Source organism: Mytilus galloprovincialis, chromosome 8 (assembly GCF_965363235.1).
Source record: "Mytilus galloprovincialis chromosome 8, xbMytGall1.hap1.1, whole genome shotgun sequence".
In the NCBI taxonomy this organism is placed as follows: domain Eukaryota; kingdom Metazoa; phylum Mollusca; class Bivalvia; order Mytilida; family Mytilidae; genus Mytilus; species Mytilus galloprovincialis.
Genome location: NC_134845.1, coordinates 1,537,025 through 1,558,321, shown reverse-complemented (window position 1 = coordinate 1,558,321; position 21,297 = coordinate 1,537,025). Strand labels below are relative to the sequence as shown.

At 30.2% G+C, this 21,297-nt stretch overlaps 1 protein-coding gene across 1 annotated transcript; it reads left to right on the top strand.

Moving 5' to 3' along the window:
- The first annotated feature begins 700 nt into the window (after nt 1-700).
- LOC143084835 (uncharacterized) lies at nt 701-19,400 on the top strand. The gene is made up of 17 exons (XM_076260894.1): nt 701-1,214; nt 1,932-2,057; nt 3,203-3,300; nt 3,811-3,997; nt 4,701-4,783; nt 5,911-6,034; nt 6,896-7,158; nt 7,953-8,100; nt 9,208-9,371; nt 9,998-10,058; nt 10,853-10,999; nt 12,190-12,267; nt 12,977-13,108; nt 13,600-13,796; nt 14,914-15,037; nt 15,833-16,015; nt 16,742-19,400. Exons 1-17 carry the CDS (start codon nt 747-749, stop codon nt 17,093-17,095), a joined length of 2,937 nt encoding a protein of 978 aa, XP_076117009.1. The 5' UTR covers nt 701-746; the 3' UTR covers nt 17,096-19,400.
- The last annotated feature ends 1,897 nt before the right edge of the window (nt 19,401-21,297 follow it).

Below are 21,297 nucleotides of genomic sequence, written 5' to 3'. Positions count from 1 at the left end.
TTACACATTTTGTCTCTTGAAGTATGTAAAATACTTATTTTCATGTGTATAAAAACTTGATCCGCCCACTTTGAATTTATAAACAGATTTGAACCCCCCTTTTTCTACATACAGAAAAAATGACACCCCCTGTATTTTGACCAGGTCCCCCCCTTTTCCCAGACAAAAAAAGATTTAAGTCCCTTACTGCAACACATGCATGTTTGACAGACAGTGCAACAAATGTTTCTAAAAATTTTCGCCTGTAATACTTGTTGTCTTTTCCACCACTATAACCTCACTTACAACTGTGTCCACTTGTTAATAAATTTTTACCAAATTAAAAATCGTAGCAAAAGTAGAATATTTAAATGTATTTAAAATTTCTAGTTCATTGTATGGCATTGATTTTTTTCTGGTTATATGACGCTGAAAGATTGTGTGTTTTTTTATACCTGAAACATGACTTTGAAGTCTAATCTTTGTCGTTCTTTAATCTTCTTGTCTTTCCTTTGATGTTTGGCGTCTTTGACAGAACTGTAATAATTTTGACAGAACTGTCGTCTGTATTATGACGTCATGTATAAACCGGGTTACGTATTATTGTATTTGTAATTGTTTGTAACTATATATTGTCATGAATGTATATGCACTATGCCCCTTGAGGGTACCTCTTATGGAAATAAAAGATATTCTATTCTATTCTATTCTATTCTATACGTTTCAAAGAGATGCGATTTCGTTGATTACACTAAAGCGTTTCATCGATGTTGATGGTTGTCAATGAAGCCGCTGACATGTCTCGCAATCGGACGTCAAAATTTGAGGCACCGGGTAGTTTTAAGTGTGATTGTTGTGGATATGAAACAGGGAAAAGTGCAAATTATCACCGGCATTTGGCATCAGATCGACATCTGCGGGTACTGAATTTTTCAAACCAGATAAACTGTGAAATCAACGAGAATGACTTGTGCACGGATAGCGCAAGTACTCAGCCCATTGACATGATCGTAGATGGTGCGACAGTAGACTGTCAAACCAGTTACGGTACAGATAATTACGATCAAGATTTTGAAGAAGAAGAAGAAGAAGATGAAGCTGTAGAGGATAATGATGAACAGGAATATTACGAGGAACAAAGCCACGACGCCAGGATAGATACAGAGTGGTTCCCCTTCGACTCCAAAATCCACTTTCTCCTCACTTCATTATACAGTTCTAAAACCCACAGAGTTGTAAGTTAACATTCTGATTGCATATATCTAGTTAGTTTCTTATATGTTTCTAATATAATGTCCAATCTAATGAACTTGTATTGTGATGAAAGCTATAAATTTATAATCTACATAGATATAGGAAGATGTGGTGTGAGTGCCAATGAGACAACTCTCCATACAAATAACAATTTAAAAAGTAAACCATTATAGGTTAAAGTACGGCCTTCAACACGGAGCCTTAGCTCACACCGAACAACAAGCTATAAAGGGCCCCAAAATTACTAGTGTAAAACCATTCAAACGGGAAAACCAACGGTCTAATCTATATAAACAAAACGAGAAATACATGTATACTATATCTATTTTGTTAAAATTATATATGTATTGTGATGAAAGCTCTTTATAACCTACATGAATACTATAGCTATTTAGTTACATTTAAAATAATTATGAGGTCTGGCAAGGCTATTTTAATTTTCTCCAGTATTTTGATTGGTTGATTCTTGCATCTTAGTAAAAAAAATCATGTTCACAAGTTTTATGATCCTAAGGCCAGGCCTTGAAGTCATTAAGCTTTCTAGTCATTTTTTTTTAGCCCATACTCCAAAATCACCCAATCAAAATTCTGAATTTTCATTTATACCATATATTTTTTTTGTCGATGTTGCGGCCATGCAGATATACTTGGATATCAATATTTGTTTCACTTTTTATTTATTTTTTATTATTCTTCAGAGTGATGAGGTAATGACTTTCGTTATGTACATAATGAAGGAGTGTGGGTGTCGTAATGTGCCTCCACTGTCCAAAATAAAAAAGTATCTTCAGACAAAAATGGAAATGGAAGATATGATCCAAAAGGTAATTCATTTATTTTAATTGTTAAAATCTTTTTTTTTAAATAATTATATTAAAAAATTTAGTTAAAAAGCAAGTTATCTGAGTTATTTGTTTTATTATAATGACCTTTTTTGTATAATATTTGTTTTGCCTGTATTTTAAAACATATTTGTATAAACTACATATAAAACTGTTACAATTTTAAAAGATAAGTAAAAAGTTTGCTATTATTACCCCTAAAAGGAAATGGGCACACTCTTTAATGTTTGCTATAATTTTCAATAGTAATTTTCTTTAATAAAAACATGAGAAATAATTTTGTCTTGTATATAAATTTAAAAAATGTGTCCAATGATCCCCCCACTATTAAAGATAAATGACATGGCTTAAAATAGAACATGGAGGTAAAATGCAGTATTTATGCCCCACCTACAAATTATTATGTACATACAACTGTTGGGTTGTTGTCCCTGAATTAGTGATTTTAAGGAATTTTGCAGTTTTTAGTATTACTTTATCTTAAATAATAATATCTAATATCTTTAATAGATTATAATCTATAGTATCCAATACTATTAATAATGATTTTAACCTTACTTATTTATACATGTACAATTAAGGAATAACAGTACTGTAGTTGAAGAGTTGCCACCGTCAATTGTAGATTTGACGGTCGCAAATGCAGTTTTACTGTCGACCCGTAGCATAGAATTTTTAATTTACTTTTAGCATGAAGATAAAGATGGAAATATTTCCTGGATGATCAAGCCAACTTCAATGCTAAAGTTGCAATAATACGATAAAACTTGAAATAAGGTCTAAATTTGAAAAATCAATAAAATCTGTGAAACTTCATGAATGATTTTGGCAAAGACGTCATGGCTAAACGTGACGTCATACAAATGAAAACTTACTAACTGGAGGTTATGACATTACTTGTAAACTTCAAATTCGAATAAAATTGCATTAAAACGTACAAATTCGTGGTAGGTGTTGTTTTATTTTTGATTATATAGTAGTAATCGAACATTTATTGATTCATCAATTCAAAAAGGGCGGGTCCCTCCTTAGTTACGCCTGGTCAACTGTGGATTTGACGAATACTTTTAGCCAATGAAAAAAATTGTTACATCCAAATTGCATTAGAATTTTTAATCTACTTTTAGCATGAAGATAAAGATGGAAACATTTCCTGGATGATCAAGCCAACTTCAATGCTTAAGTTGCAACTGGCTAATCCAGTGCTTTCAAACCAGATATTCAGGTATTAAAATGTTTCATAAAGAGTGAAATTTCAGTCTTTTGCAAGATTGCCGTAATTTTGTAATTAAGGATGGTTGATTTATGGTAAATGTTTTTATATATAAGGGTTGTAATGCACTTTACCTATAGGGGTGAAGCGACAATTTTAAGCTATAAAGCATCAAATTGATTAAAATTTTATAAGGATTTACCAAAATATTATTATCATGTATTGTCAGAGGTCTGAAATTATTTTTATTACCATCATTTTTTTAACGTTATTTGTCGCAAAGGTACCCCAATTACATAAAAACCAACTTATACATTTCTATGTACTCTCAGAGGAAAACCCTTGAAGAAAAAGACACTCCAGGTACTTGAAAAATATTCAAAGCACATGTCAATGAAATAAGAGATTTGTTTTTTTTCCAACTGTATAAGTACCCCCAAACCTTTATTGCATCTAAAAAATATAACAGAATGTTGAAGAATATATTTTATAATTAAATACTCTCTCTTTATATATAAATAGATATCCAACTGTAGAAACTTCTTCTCAGTCAAACTACCAAGTGTCAGGCAGTAAGTGGAAAGAAATGGAATTTCACTGGACTATAAACAGTAAAAAACACCAATTTGTTAAAGGGCAGTTCATATCCTTTGAACTTGATGGTCAAGAAGTCTATGGCAAGATTTTGCAGTTTCTGGAAAGTGTACAGGTATTGTAATACATTTGGCAAACCTGATATACAAGATATAGGGACGTTTAAAATGATTTTTTGTAAAAAAATATTATTGATGATATTAGCAGATTTAGGTTTAAAAAGGAAATAAAAGATGAATATTACATCCCTTATAATCTTATGTAAAATTTGAAACAAAAACATTAATTAATCAAAATATGAACTATTAAATTTATTACATTTTTCCAGACTGTAATGAAAGATTTGATTTGCAGTCTCCAACAAAGGGAGATAATTTAACTTAGTTACTCAGTCCTACAACAATGCTAATGTAACATCAAACATTTTTTTTTTAAAAGACAGTACAGTTCATGTTCATGCATTTTGTTTTAAATGTTGCATATATAATTATTAAATTTTGTGAATCAAGAATGTTGTGAGTTGTTCTGTGACTAATGCAAAAAATATTGTTGTATAATGGTAAGATGCTGTTGTTTAAATTTGATAGTTGTAACTTTTGTCAGTATTGAGATGCATTTAATATTGATGTTATAAATTTCATGATACTTCGGTTATAAATCTCATTAATTTTATGTTAAACTATACATAGTTACTAAATAGTGTATTAATATCTTATTTTTTACCTTATAGAACTCAATCTAGATGTTTCAATATCATTAATATTATTATGTGTGATTATGCTTTCATAACTGCTGTTATATTTTATTTGATTTTGCAGGAAGACAAATTGATGTATGCTAAAGTAGATGTGTTTATTGGCAAGGAACACAGATACATGTCTGAAATGAATATGGAAGATAAGTATGTATAATTTTACATAAGTTATGCCATATGGTATTTAGTTCAGTTAATCTGGCATAAATTTGACACTGACCTTAATGAAGTAATTGCATCAGAAGAAGTTTAAAACTTTTCATTATAACCCTTATATACACAGAAAAAATCCAATAAAATCTAACTTGAGGAAAAGTAAAAAATAATGATTTAAAATTCCTATGGACATTTCCATTGATATGGGAGATAACTCTGCAAAAATTAGACAAAATGTCAATAAAAAATTGACACAAAATTATAATTTCACTGCTTCTGTTCAACAGATTGTATTGATTTTTTATATTTTAGCTGTCTAGAGCATAAAAAAAATTGTAAAGGTTGAAATATCATTTAAGCCACACCAATTTGATTCCTTGTACGACGGACCCGCCAACCCTTTTTTTTCAAAACAGATTTTTTTAATTTTTTATATTCCTGCTTCCCGCATCTGGAAATGTCATTCAGCAGTTATTGTTTGTTGATGTTGTTCATCAGCTGTTCATTGGTACTTTCCTGTTTGGATATATAAATTAGATCGTTGGTTTTCCTGTTCGAATTGTGTACGCTTTAAGAAATAATTCATTGGGGCTTGAATATATTGTGGTTTTACCACAGGTTGGCCCTTTATTACAAATATTTTACACTGAGCGATAGCGAGGGGTAAAATATCGGCATAAAGGGACAACCCCTGGTAAAATCTAGATATATTCAATTATTTTGATTCTAATAGGACAAAAACGGAACTTCTTTTGAATTGAAGCGCTCTAGGTAGAGGCAAATATTTGTGGTTCCCATAAATAAACGCACTTTTATATTGGTGTAAAAGAACAGAGCAAACAGAATAAGTGACATGATCAAACTATTTACAATAAGTTTAAGTGCCTAAATGAGACAATTCTACACAAAAATCAAATAATCCACCATAAAACAATGTATGACCTTCAATAATGATACAAAACCACAAAGTCATAATAGATGTCCCTTAAATTCCAAACAGGAAATAAATGGCATTATTTTTTAAGTGCCAAAACTTACCCCTTATGTGCATTTGCTGTAAGTACAATCTAGTGTCAAAATTTTGAACAATGATAATTGCAAGATTAATTGTTTTTTAGATGTTTAGTGAAGTATGGGCAACTGCATATGGTGTCTTTAGAAGAATGCAAGGGGGTTTCAATTCCAAGTGACACATCATTGATGGAGCTCATAAATGGGGAGTTGATAAATATTTCCAGAGAAGTATGTGTTTCATTGTTTAACATTTGTACATTGTTTAAAGACGATTATTTGAACAAGTTAGAAATTAGTTTTATAAAGGACTTATTTCAGAAAAAGGGTGACGGTTTGGATCCATTAAAATGTTTAATCCCGCTGCAGCACCTGTCCTAAGTCAGGAATCTGATGTACAGTAGTTGTTGTTTGTTTATGTAATATAAATGTGTTTCTCGTTTCTCATTTTTGTATATAGATTAAACCATTGGTTTTCCAGTTTGAATGGTTTTATACTAGTAATTTTGGAGCCCTTTATGGCTTGCTGTTCGGTGTGAGCCAAGGCTTTGTTTTGAAGGCCGTACATTGACCTATAATGGTTTACCTTTTTTTTTTAAATTGTTATTTAGATGAAGAGTTGTCTCATTGGCACTCACATAACATCTTCCTATATCTATTAATTAGCTATTTTCATAGTATATTTTTTTTGCTTAAGACATGTTAAGGAACTACTTATTAGATCAATTACATTTTTATAAAGTCTCATTGCTATCCGTCTGGGTTTCTGCTGGTTGAAATAATTTTGTTTCGCCACCTCTTCCGCAAAAACAATATATATTTTTGCCACTTTATAGATTTATTCGCCAGTAAAATGCTTCAGTGATTCACTATACAAGTTAACTTACAATACAATATTGTTATCTTAATTCTAAAATCTGTTATATGCTGTCTGCACTTACATGTATGTTTTCATAGCACCAATTGTCAACTGATGCCATGAAGAGTAGTGACTTAATCCAATCAACATGAACATTTCAAAAAAAATTACTGTAAGGTTCAACTTATTCAAATGCAATTTTAAACAATGATATCATTTAATTTTTTTTTCAGAGAAAAGATGCAATCTTAAAGCAGTCATCTTTATACACCGGTTTACCTGTTATAACAGTACCTTTAAACCTGTTTATGGATGACATGTCAGCCAATCAGTCCAAGAGGTGGTCACCCCTGCATGCCATCCAGGGTCAGCTTTCTGGCTTGAGTGTTGAAGAAAAGAACAGAGGAAAGAATGTGTTTTTGTTAGGTGTGGCTGATAGAATGAATATTCTTGAGCTTGTGTCTCCTATTTGCCAGGACATTGAAAATTGTAAACAGTATGTATGATTGTTTAAAGAAATTGAAATGTTGTGTGATCTAATTCTATGCATTGTGTCTATAAGACAGGACTTGTTATGGATAGGGTTATTGAAATGCTCTTAAATCTAAAACTTTCAATTCCACCTAACAGGTACTGTAAACTCAGAAATTATTGCAATTTTTTTATTATTGCGAAAAATGTGACAGGATTATAATCGCAATAATTAAAAATCGCAATTTGAAATTTTTTATATAATTTCAACAGGATTTTTCTCAATATCTCAAAAATAAAAAATGCATTTTAGTCTCAAATGACAAAATCACAATATTAAATGCACGCAATAATTTCTGATTTACAATATATATGGATTTGTCATAAGCTTAATTTAACTATTGATTTATTTACAAAAACATATATATGTGTATAGTAGTAGACAATGAAAGCTTTAAACTGTAATCATTTTATAACAAACAAAATTGTAACTTTAATTAGATTTTTTGAAAATAAGACTAGCACAAATATACACAAGACTTATTTACATCTTCTACATTTTTAAATGTATGCACTAACCACAGTCTAATTCAGTATTTCCAATGGCTATTTACAATTTTACCTTCAATACAGTTCAGATTTACATGTGAGGTAATAATCATAACTATAAAACAAATAAAATCACAAAATAAATTAGCTGTACACTTGTTTGAAATACACAATTTGCAAAAATAAGTGCACATGAAAAAAATACATTTACAGCTTATGAAGTGATTAATGGAACTTTTATATACTGTATGTTATTTTTTTATCTTTCAGATCAGGGATAGAAGCATTTGATGCTTCACTTAACCAAAAGGTTATACTGACAACTGACATATCCCTGATTGTTACGGACTACCAAATGATGAGTTTGGCCTGCAACCATTTAGGCCCATCTGCAAATAAATATTGCCCAAAATGTAATGTGAGTATTCACAGTACAGGTACTATTTTTATACGACCGCAAAAAATGTTTGCATCTTATAATGGTATGATGTTGTCGTCTGCATCGTTGTCGTCATCAGTGCTCGAAGATGCATTTAGTTTCCGGACAATAACTTTAGTTTTAGTGAATGGATCTCTATAAATTTTTAACAAAAGGTTCCTTACCACTAAAGAAAGGTAGGGATTGATTTTTGGGGTTGTGGTCCCAATACTAAGGGTCCTTAAAAGGGCCCAAAGAAGCATTTTTCTTGGTTTTTGCACAATAAATTAAGTTTATTACATTGGTTGCAATGAATTACATTGATTTCCCAGTTAGATAAAAACCGATAATTTCACATGTGAAATAAACGTGGTTATTTCACTCTCTGACGTCATACAACAATAGGCGTTGTCAAGACGTCGATAACGTCGGATCAAAACAAATTGTCAATGCGTAGGAAAAAGATATAGTTCCTTACATTTTCTACATTAATTTCATAAAAAAAAGCCAAATTTTGCAAATGTAATAAAAAGAATAACTAATCGCCGTATTTGAATATCAAAAATAAGACAACTTGTGACCGAACGCCGCTATGAACTCGTGCTGCGCACTCGTTTAATCCATGCGTCATTCGGTCACACGTTGTCTTATTTTTGATATTCAAATACGGCGATTAGTTATACTATAAATAAATAAATAGAAATCTATGATATTTTAACACAAGGTTAATGACCTCAAAAGGAAGGTTAGGATTGAAATTTGGAGTTTTGGTCCGAACAGTTTTAAAGGAATTAGGGGCCAAAAATGGCCCAAATAAGCATTTCTCTTGGTTTTTTCACTATACAATTCAATACAAATATGTGTATTATATTGACATTATGTATAACAAAATATTTACAATATTGAAATATTTCAATTAAATTACCCCCAATAAGTCAATTCAAATAGATACTATAGTATTAATTCAGATTGATATAACTATAACTTTATTTATAGAAACCTCAAAAAAACAACACATAAAAGTTGGATGGTTGTTCATCATATTATAAATTACTTTTTTATACCAAACTTTACTTTGTTTAGTGAAACTTATTTGTTTAACTGTAGGCAGATGGCACAGATCCTTTTAAGAAATGGGATTTGAGAACACCAGAAACCACAAAGAGGACACTGGAAAGGCTCAAATTAGTGCGAGACAAAGTATCATTACAAAGACAGACAGGGGTGAAATTGTATGAAAATTGTTTATGGCAATTTATGGATCCACACAGGTATGCAGCACATGCTTTATAAGCTTAGTATAATTTAAGGAATATCAATATGACATATATTCAATTTGTTGGGATGGATGGTAATTGTCTTATATAAGTAACCTGAATTAGAGTAATTTCTCATAATTTTATTGGCGGATGTTGTCCTAGTTATCAAGTACCATTTTTTTATTATCTCAGATAGAATTATCTCCCTTAAATTATTGATCCTACAAAAAATATTTTTAAGTTACTGCATGTATTATGTCCTCAGATTTTCCATTTTTCACAGTTTTATATAAGATATATAAACTTTCTTGCTTGATGTTGTCCTTATTATTGAATATATATATATAAATTTGTAATTTAAAAAAAACATACATTAAATCTGATAGGTCTATAAAATTTGTATCGATATGAATTTTATTGACTCAACTAATTCTCGTATTAAGATAATGGCACACTGTGTAACTAACAATATCACTTATGGTTTAATTTTTCTTTTTTTTCATTGGTTTATTTGGTCATGTGTTTTCCATTTCACATTTTGTGTTTTTTTCACTGTTTGTCTGCATGTATTGACTTGATGTATTAACTATATTTAGAAATGATATATATATGTGTTCTTATGTAGGTTTTTTTTTCAGAGATACACCAGTGGGAACTTTACATTTCCTGTATTTAGGACTAGCTAAGCATTTGATTAAGGTAAATGTTTTTTTCTATTATGGGTGGTAAAATTGAAGAGGATGATTGTGATCGAAGTTTTCTTAATAGTAGGGGACAGAAAGGATTAATTCTTAATTAAAAAACTATGGGTAGGTGTTAAGAAAGCTTTATCATATTTTGATGCTTTTATGTGACCATCGAATTTACCATGTTTAACTTATCAATTTTGTAAATTTGAGATTTTTTTCCCATGTTAAGTACAAATTGCATATTTTTTTAACTTCTTTGTTATAAATGAGATTAAAAAAATACATATCTAAAAAATTTGACTAAAAACACTGAATTGATTGATAATAAAATTTGAATAATTGATTACCGTTACTCAAAAACCACTCATTGGAAATACCTAATTTTCTCACAAGAGTTAAGTTTGATTATAAACTTTTTTTAATTCATTGCTATTTTCCACTTGTATCAAATATTTAGAAATAATTCCAGAATGAGATTTCAACGATACTAAAACATCAGAACAATACATTCTTAAATTAGGATAATGGGTTTTAATTGAATTTATAAGGGAATGTATTACATTACTGTTAATTTGGCAATGAAAAAAAAGTGTTCCTTATCTAAAATTTTACAAACTTTGCACAGTTTGTGTTCTCTTTGAACTTTTTTTATATCATTCTTATTCAATTTCCAAATTATGATCGCTTACATGTAATTTTGTTAGAAGTTGACGACTTAGTAGAGTAACTAAGAACAGCTGCTGTCTCAAAAATATGTATACATTAACAATCAATCTACAGTTTTTTTTTTTATATATTTGACAGTACTGCTTAGATACCTTAAATGAAAACCAAAAAAATTTACTGGAAAAGCATCTAGAAAGTATTGACCAGTCAGACTTCGCCTATCAAATCAACACCAGTTTCTTCAAGTACTTTGATAGTAGACAGGGCAAAGATTTCAAACATTATGTGAGTACAGCTTTTCATTACAAATGAAAATAATCAATACAATAAAATTGAGAATGGAAATGGAGAATGTGTCAAAGAGACAACAACCTGAACAAGAACATATTAACAATTGCTGAAATAATCAGGCTTGTCTTATTTTTCTATAAGAACTGAGCTGTCCTTGCTATACCTTTGCTATTTAAAAGATGCTTCTGTCAGAAAATAACAATGTAAAACATTTAAACAGTATATCTGGTGTGAAATAAAGGATAGGTGATTACGTTTTAGATTTTATCCTGCAATTAGTCAACTATTGTACAAATGACAGGTATACACTATATTTTTGCTATATTTGTACTTGTACAAATAAAGTCTCCTGTTACCCCACTTACAGGTTGAGTGAGTGCTAATATGAATATTTCTGTTTCCAAACCAGTTCTTTTGGGGTCCTTTTTGTGGTCTACATTTCAACTATGGTATGTCGATTTCTTTGAGAAACTAGAGACAATGATTTTGATTTATTAACTATAGTTACAAGTGTTGGGAGCAATTTCAGGATAAAAACAATATATGTACAGAGCCATGCTTTTCGTCCTGTTTCTAAAGCTCATACATATTTTCCGACCTTGTACATATATTGTATATAGAGAGTCTTATAACAACAACACTTTAGGGACTGCTGCAGAAATTTAATGATCGACATGTTTCGGTGCCTAGGGCACCGTCATCAGGATAACCAAAAACAATACATAAAATCATGTTGAAGTACAAAATCGGGTTGTTAAAATTTAAACGTCACAATGTTACAATGGTAAGTAAGTAAAGCATTGGTTCACTTTCGTTTGTAATATATTGTATATGTATAACACAGACAAAAAAAATAGATAGTGCAGCACAACTTGATTTTACAATGCTAGCATGCAGAGTGCTTCATAATACAGGCTATATATAATGCAATGTACAGTGGGATTACCATATAAATGACAGCAGGGTGATATATATTTTTATGACTTATTTTTTTTGTTGTCATTGTCAAATAAAAAAGGATGTGGAAAGCCAATTTTGTAAAACTCAAATTTGATTTCAGCATGATAGTATGGTGACATCACATTGACATGCATAATGCTTCTGTTGATTAAAAAAATATTAAATTTTTTTTTTTTTTTACATACATTTTTTTTAATTTTTGGTTTTATTAATTTGTTTTGCAGCTCCAAATTGCTGTTATCAATATGGAATATGCTGGATTGCGTACAAAGTACATTTTGGTGTTGGAAAAACTGGCATTGGTAAGAAAGATACATGACAAAATATTTCCAATTAAGTCAATTTCATTATTTTATACCCCCGCTTTCAAAAAAGGGGGGTATACTGTTTTGCCTCTGTCTTTCTATCAGTCTGTCAGTCTGTCTGTCCCATGAATATCTTTAGTCTCATTTTTCTCAGGAACTACAATATAAGGATTTCTGAAATTTGCTTTCAAGGTTTATATAAGTCTGCTATACCGTGTGATGTGTTTTAGATTCATCACTTGACAACTTCCTGTTTACCGAACACTTGCATATTTTTACACTATTAAAATTATCCATTTGCGGCGGGGGTACCATCAGTGAGCAGTAGCTCGCAGTTTCACTTGTTATTTCTTTTGACTCGATTTACTCATATTAGATTTTGTATTGCACCATTTTATAATTCTATGAAAATAAAATTGAGAATGGAAATGGGGAATGTGTCAAAGAGACAACAACCCGACCAAATAAAAAACAACAGCAGAGGGTCACCTTGTAACATAATCACCTCAAAAAATATATATATAACCACAGAGTAACATCTATAATTGGCCATTTACATGAGAAAAAAAAATCAAATTTTGTTAATGCAACTTTTAATATTATGATTATAACAAGGATTTTTTTATCTGTTCTTTTTTTGTTTGTTTTATTTTTATTTTGGTAATAATAATGAAAAAAAATAATATGCAAACTCTTTCTTTTGTAGATTTCAAAGTATATCTTGCAAGGATGTGGTGTGCCAAAAATCAAATCAGAGTTTGAAGATTATTTCCTGTTGATACAGGAAAACATACCAGAAATTGGCACAAAAAGAAAGACCCATCTTTGTGTTCATTTGGTAAATAATATTTTTTTTAAGGTTTTTGATCCACTTGTTTATGATATTTTTGTTATCTTATGGTTTTATCCATGTTATACCCTTAAAAAAATATTACCTTTCCCTAACTTTTTTTTCCATTTGAAATTATTATATTAATCTAATGTTATTCTTTCGTAGTTTTTTAAAGAGAAAGTTGGACAATGTTAAAAGTATGAAAAACGAAGAGAAAATTATTTTCAAACAAATTTTCAATGGATTATTTCTCAAAAATAAGCGCATTTATCGGTGAGACCTTGATTTTTTTCTGCGTTTTTAAATCCATTATTTCATTGCAATTAGTTTGAACGATAAATTTCATTGGACATTGACAAATATTTTGAGAGGTTAGATTTCAGGTTCTACTAGTCTGTGTCTGTAACTAAGAATGCCACCAATTTCAATTCTGTAATTTCAAGTGTGTATTAAGTAGACTATAACTTTTTCAAAAAAAAAAATTCTGTCTTTCAAAGGCTGATGACATGGAAAGACATGGCCACTTGCTGCATTATACAGAGGACAGCTTCGAAAAAAACCACAAGACGATCAGAAGCAGTATTGCACACCAAAATGGCCATGCCAGGTCAAGGGATACAGCCAGTCAGTTTGCCAACAGTGAGTTGATGTCACATGTGATTGCTGGAGGATTTTTTCTAAATTCTACACAATGGTAATAGGATAATAGATTTAATAATTCCAAACAAAAACTGTGAGATAAAAAAAAGAGTTATCTTTTTTTACTTTTTCCTGATCACAAAAATTATAAATAACACTTTTTGATAAATTAACTAAAACAATTTGTTGTTTTATAAACTCGTGATATAATTTGTAGGATGAAATTTTATCGCCAATTAGCACATTTTTCCTTTGGTCTTACTACCTATAATCGTCATTTTTTTTTATTTCTGTCTGTTATGATTTAATAAATATTGCTCATTAAATGCTGTGTTTTGAAGCGGAAGTTTACCAATTCTCACCTTATAGTATGTTTATTTTAATGATAGATCCATGGGTATTGCGATCACTGGATTTTTACAAGGAGGGTCATGCTAAGGTCACTATGCATATATGGAAAATATGTTGGGGAATAGCTTCCTGGAATCAAGCAATTAAAAATAAGTAAACCTCTTCTAAATGTGAACAAATTGAAGAATTAAAAATTTTTTCCTCAGAAAAAAGTATATATGTGCATAAGTTGTTTAATGAAAACTATTCATTTACCTATAAAGAACATATGCACATTTCATATTTCATAGGTTTCATATGACTTTAAGATCTGTCATTGAAATATTGGGGTGTTATACAAATCCAAGACAATGTCAACAGATATACATTGTCATTGATAACTTTAATATCAATCCTGACCTCTGATGAACCCCACAAAGTCACTGTTATTATGGTATAGAAAATTTCAAAAAGCCTCACCAAATACCTTTTTTATAAACTCTTATAACGGTCTCTGAATACTCAATTTAAAAAAAAATGGTTGTTACAGAAAATCACTGTTTCAGTTCCAAAATTTGTCAAAAAGTGCCTCTGGTTTCATCAGTTTAGGAACTTGAAAGTAAAAAAAAGTTGCAAATGACATTACTATTTGTTTTGAATACAAAATGGTTCCAAAAGTCTTGGAATCAGCAGTATTAATGTTAAATAATCTGTTGACACAACCAGGAAAAGTAACTTTATAAGGAGCATAATAATAAAAACTACTATAAAATCTTCGGTTAATTATAGGTGAATGTATAAACTTTAATCTGGAAATCAAACACATTGTATTTTTTTTTAAGGAGTTGTGCTTCTGATTTGGTGATTAGCTATGGGAAGGACGGCAAATTATTAAAGTTCTTAGGAATGCCAAATAACCATGATAAAGGAGTTGGACTTCTAAAAAACATTGTAAATAAAAAGATGGTGAGTACTTGAATATGCTTCAGTTTTTCAATTTTTCTGTTTCACGTTTTCAGTATAATTTCACAATATCTTGTGAGTTTGACTCTGCGAAAGTCTTTACTGTTTGAAATCTAGATTTTGTAAAGATCTATTAAGTTTTTGTGAGAAAGTCTTACTTGTAATAAAATCTAGGTTTTGTAAAGTTCTGTATAGCTTTTGATATGATTTTTCACAACAATAGTAGAAAATTTTGTGTTTTATTGGTTTTTATCATTTTACTTGGTGTCTTACTAACTATGTTTTGTGTATGGAAATATATGACGATTTGATATTTCCTTAAGTTCAATAACTTCAGTTACCTGTAATGATAAAGAGTCAGAATTTGGCAATGCTGATTTAACTGTCATAAGTTATATATAAAAAGACAACCAGAGCTCATCACAAGATATTTATTGCAGCAGGTACTACCCCACAATAGCACCAATAAAAGCAATGAATATATACTTTAAGCATTTAGTATTATGTGTGCAGAACTATGTATTCATACAGTAAAAACAGAATCATGTATTATTGAAATCATACAAATGTTATATAAAATGTAGATTATCCTTCTCCAATTGATTTCTGCAAGCTTGTGTATTCCGCATGAATATATAGATTACGAAAGTAGTTTCGGAAACTTGGTTTATCAAAGTTTAAACTAAGAGAAAAATTTTAATTGACCAATCCAATTCAAGTATTTATAGATATGCAAATCATATAAGAATTATTTTGAAATAAAATTGAATTTATATTTGCTCATTTTCTTTATTGAAGAGTCCTGATGACCTAATGTACATAGAAGTACAAGTCCTACAGGCCATTTTGAATTGTGGAGGAAGTCCAAATATTCTAAGCAGCAAAGATCTTACAGTGCAGGAGTTTTCAAAGGGCACAACTAAGCTGGGCGAAAATGCAAGAGTTGGAAGTTTTGTTTTATACCTTGATGAAGAAGAAAACGTATGTATAAAACTCTACTTTGTGTGCTACTCTGTTAAACCTTGTAAAATCTCTTAGACCGGTAGCTTCATCAAAATCACTCTAATATTTAGAATAAAAAAAGTTTTAATCGACCCAAGCAATTAAAAAAATAGTAATGTAACTTGTACATCTTTATCCATCATTTTGAAATCATGTGCACACCATATCACTACGAGACATAAATACCATAATAGCAATTTACACAAGTATTACTTTATGTATATCATACTTTTATCTAACATTTTTAGTTATAATTTTTATAGATCTTATAAATGAGGTTGTGGTATGATTGCCAATGCAACAACTCTTCACCAGAGACAAAAAGACACAGAAATTAACAACTATAGCTCCATGTACTGCCCTCAACAATGAGCAAAGCCCATAATCCATACACAGCTACTTTTGCATAGGTACTATTTCTGTACTAAAAATATGTAGTACTGGAAATTTACTTTTAATATTTAGTAATATTTCTTTACTTTAAAATTATTGTAATATTCAGGTACTGGTATTTTACAGAACTTGATTTGTACTAAATATTTTGGTACAGAAATAATACTATATTCCATGTTTTTTCAATCTATTGATATATATGTATAATCACATTTGTTAAGAGCAGATTGTAGTCACTTTATCACAGTTGTATATCTGTTTGAAAGCACCAGCCTGTTATCATGTAAAGTAATGTTTAATTTTATTTCACAGGCCAAAATTGGAAAAGTTACAAAATTTCTTAGGTTGGTGTGGAAAGGAAATTGTCACCAGGTTGTTTATATCCAGAAGGTTATTCCTGCTCATCATAGTAATGCACGACTGCAATATATAACTACAACTGAGACAACAGATTGTGTAAAACTAGTAAAATTGCAGTCATTAATTCACACTGTACATGACTGTAGAGGAGGGAATTGCCATCTGAAGGAAGGAACTGTAACCAAAAGAATTGAACAGGAAAACAGAAGCGTCAAAAGAACATACCTTAAACACTCTTTACAGCATAATGTTTATATCATTAACAAATACAGATTAACACATTCTTTGGATAAATTTGTTTTTTAAATTTGGCTATTTAGAACATGATGCAGTACCAAATCAAATTAATTATAAAAAAGAAGATGGGGTATGACTGCCAAAAGGACAACTCTTCACAAGAGAACAAGTGAGACTGACATTAACATGTGTAGGTCACTGTACAGCCTTCAACAATGAGCAAAGTTAATACCTTCATGTACAGTAATGTATTATGTGAATAGGATATTAAAGAATAATGAATGAAACTAAAAATGTAACACATCAGCAAAAGACAACCACTGTGTTTCAACTCTCCTTCTAAAATCTGACATATATATTTGTAAGCTTTTTTCCCCTTTAATCACATTAATTATTTATCCTATTTTTCAGGTTGGGTATTTCAATGATCCTCCTAATCAATCAGTAATATCCCTTTAAAAATGCTGCAGAAAAGTTTTAAATAAAAGTCTATTGAGAAAAATGTCTTAGAAACAATCACATTAGTCAAACTAGTGGTCATCTTTTAACCCGTAAAACTGTTATTTATGGAGCATTTAAATAAATAACTAAGTAAATAATTAATTTCAAGAAGTCATTCAAAATTGTTAGCAGAGACTCTTCGCCAGATTAACTTTTTAAGACTTAAACTATACCTCTTGTCAATTTAACAGTATTGGCTGAACTTGGTATGTATCCTGTTTTGATAAAAAGAAGCCCTAAAATTGTCTATTGTCTTTTGGTTGCATGTAAAAATTGACAATAATTGTTTACTTAGACACATATTTAATAAATTTTTGCGCATGTTGCAAGTGAGCAATGGGTTTGCCATAACAAGTTAAGAGTCATTAGCTTAATTTTTAACAGTTTTTTTGGAAAATCAAAACATTTTGTTAGAGACAGTAACTTGTATTGTATACATGCAGTATATACTATACTTAATGATAGATTATATTGGAAATATTGGAAATAAAATGTTTATTGTTATATTGATTCAATTATCTGTAAAAAGTTAAGAATTCATAGATGACATAAGGTGGCTGTCCTCCTCCATCTTGTATTTTGAAGTAGCAGATAACTATTGATCTAGATCTTTAATGAAATGAGCAAAGTTTTAAAGAAGTATGTAATTTATGTGTAAGACTTTTCAATGTTAATATAGAAAATTGTGTGTTTTACCATATTTTGGGTGTATTTTCTATACAGAAAAAAACATCATTATTTTTGTTTGATTCATACTTTTTCAAAATTGTCACACAAGGGGAGATAACTCGGATAGAGTGATTCATTATAATAGAAAGTGTTGTGCATTTATGTATGTTAATATGTAGCAAGAAAACAAGTCTGGTGACCCAATTTTTTCTTTTTATTATCTGAAAGCATGTTATTAGACCTATCCTTTTGCATTTAAACTTAAAATCCTTTAGTGTAGATTTCTTTTCAAAAGCAAATTGATTTTCCATGCATAATCTGTACAAAATCTGACAATTTTTTCAAAACTGGTCGTGTGTGTATATAATGGACAAGAACAAATAAACAAGATTTTGACAAATTATTAAAAATTCCTAAAATTTTTTATTTTATTTAGATCACCCCTTTAAATCCAGCTTTAAAACAATTACAAATAATAATTTACTACTGAATTCATTCCAGAAAAATATGCACAAAATGCATTGAAAATAGTTCTGTATTTTATTAATAAGGCTCAGTCAGATAAAGTTGTATTCAAATTTGTATATTTTTGGACAAGGATAATTTTTGGTTTAATTTGTAGATAGAGATTTTGAAATAATAAAAGTCATTGTTAAATCCATTTGTAATATGTACAATACTAGAAATGCTTTGTTTTCATAATTAATCATTTTGTTGTAAATGTACCTCAGGGTGAGACCACTAAAAAATTTAACAAAATATTAATGTTAAAAGTATCTTTTTATGCCCCACCTACGATAGTAGAGGGGCATTATGTTTTCTGGTCTGTGGCTCCGTTCGTTCGTTCGTCCCGCTTCAGGTTAAAGTTTTTGGTCAAGGTAGTTTTTGATGAAATTGAAGTCCAATCAACTTGAAACTCAGTACACATGTTCCCTATAGTATAATCTTTCTAATTTTAATGCCAAATTAGATATTTACCCAATTTCAAAGTCCATCAAACATGGGAAATGATAGTGCGAGTGGGGCATCCGTGTACTTTGGACACATTCTTGTTTACCATAAGATTTTAAAGGGGATATATAGTCATACATACAAGTGCTAGTAAAAATATTATCCTATGAATGTGTTTAAAATATTCATTGTGAAATTTGGTTAAAATTTGTGAATTTTTGTATTTCAAACCAGTAAAAGATTTATATTCGTATTCTAATTCTTCTTCAATAATTATTTTACTTTTTAGTTGATTTAATATGTGAAAATAGCAATAACTAGTGCATACACTGTATAATTTTGAACTCTGTAAATATGAAAAGAAGATGTGGTATGATTGCCAATGAGAGAAATCTCCACAAGAGACCAAAATAACAAAGACAGTACCAACTATAGGCCACCTTAAGGCCTTCAACAATGAGCAAAACCCATACTTCATAGTCAGCTATAAAAGGCTCCGAAATGACAATGTAAAACAATTCAAACGAGACAACTAACGGCCTTATTTATATTAAAAAATGAACAAAACACAAATATGTAACAAATAAACAAACAAAAACCACTGAATTACAGGCTCCTTACTTGGGACAGGCACAAAAATTATATCTGTAAGCACATTATATATAAAATTAGCATCAGTCAGATCATGTGAATTGCATGCAAGTTAGATCATGTGAAATTCACGTGAGTCAGATCACGTGAACTTTACGTGAGTGAAATCACGTGAATTTCACGTGAGTAAAATCACGTGAATTTCACGTGAAAAAAAGTTGATGTGAAATTCACATGAAATTCACATGAGTTTCACGTTAGCACGTTCACGTTAATTTCACGTGAGTCAAATCATGTGAGTTTCACATGAATTTCACGTGAATTTCACGTGAACAGTTTTCATGTGAATTTCACGTGAAAAGTTCACGTGAAATTCACATCAACAAAACTTCACGTGAAATTCATGTGAAATTCACGTGAATTTCACGTGACTTTCACGTGAAATGAGATTCACGTGAAATTCACGTGAGCAAAATTTGCCTGTGTACCCGGTTCACTGACTTATATTATACATGTGTTGATTTGAACGTGAAAACTATATATTTGATTGGCAAAAAATAATTAATAACTGTTCTTTAAAAAGAATGATGTCATTGTTAAAATCTTCTTTAACAATTTGGTGTTATCTTCCTTTGTCTAGAATTGCTGTGAAATAAACTACATGTACAACCAATGCAATAATTAATTTTACCTATCACTGATAAATTGAAGCAATTTTTACCGCTTAAAAGCACTTTGATTAGATTTCATGCCTTTTAAGCAATTTTCTGGAGTTAACCATCATACACAAACTTCAAGTCAAATAATGCAAAGCCATGGATGTATAAGAAACAAAACAGTTCAAAAGGTATATGACTAAAAAGGGCCTTAAAATAAAGGCAACAATAGTATACCGGTGTTCAAAAGTCATCAATTTATTGAGAGAAGGCAAATTCGGGTAACAAACTTCAACCGAGGGAAACACACCAAATATAAGAGGAAAACTGAAACAAAAGCAAACGCCAACATACATAGAAACGAACTGTTTGATAACAACTGCCATGTTCCTGACTTGGTACAGAACATTTTAAGAAAAAAATGGTGGATTGAACCTGTTTTTATGGCTAGCCAACCTCCCGCTTTTACGGCAATGTTAACATATTACGCTAAATGACAACAATATTTGACAACAAATAAATGCAAGAACACTCATGACAGAGAAACACCCAAACGCAGGCAAGAACACTCATCACAGAGAACGCACAAACACATAATATAAAAGTCGACACAGCATGCAAACCGCAGAACAACAAGGAACACCTACATCAACAACAGACGCCACAGGAACATAAACAGTGACGCTCTTATGTAACAAATATGTAATCTGGAACTTAACACAATTATTTTCATAACACCAGTCCAAACGATTTTCACGATAATAATGGTATTAAAAGGCTATTTTAAAATTATTTGGACTACAAAATAGACAAATCGTCTGTCGTTAGCTTTTTACAAAAATCTTCTCCTCTGAAACTACTGGGCCAAATGATAAAATTGAGAATGGAAATGGGGAATGTGCC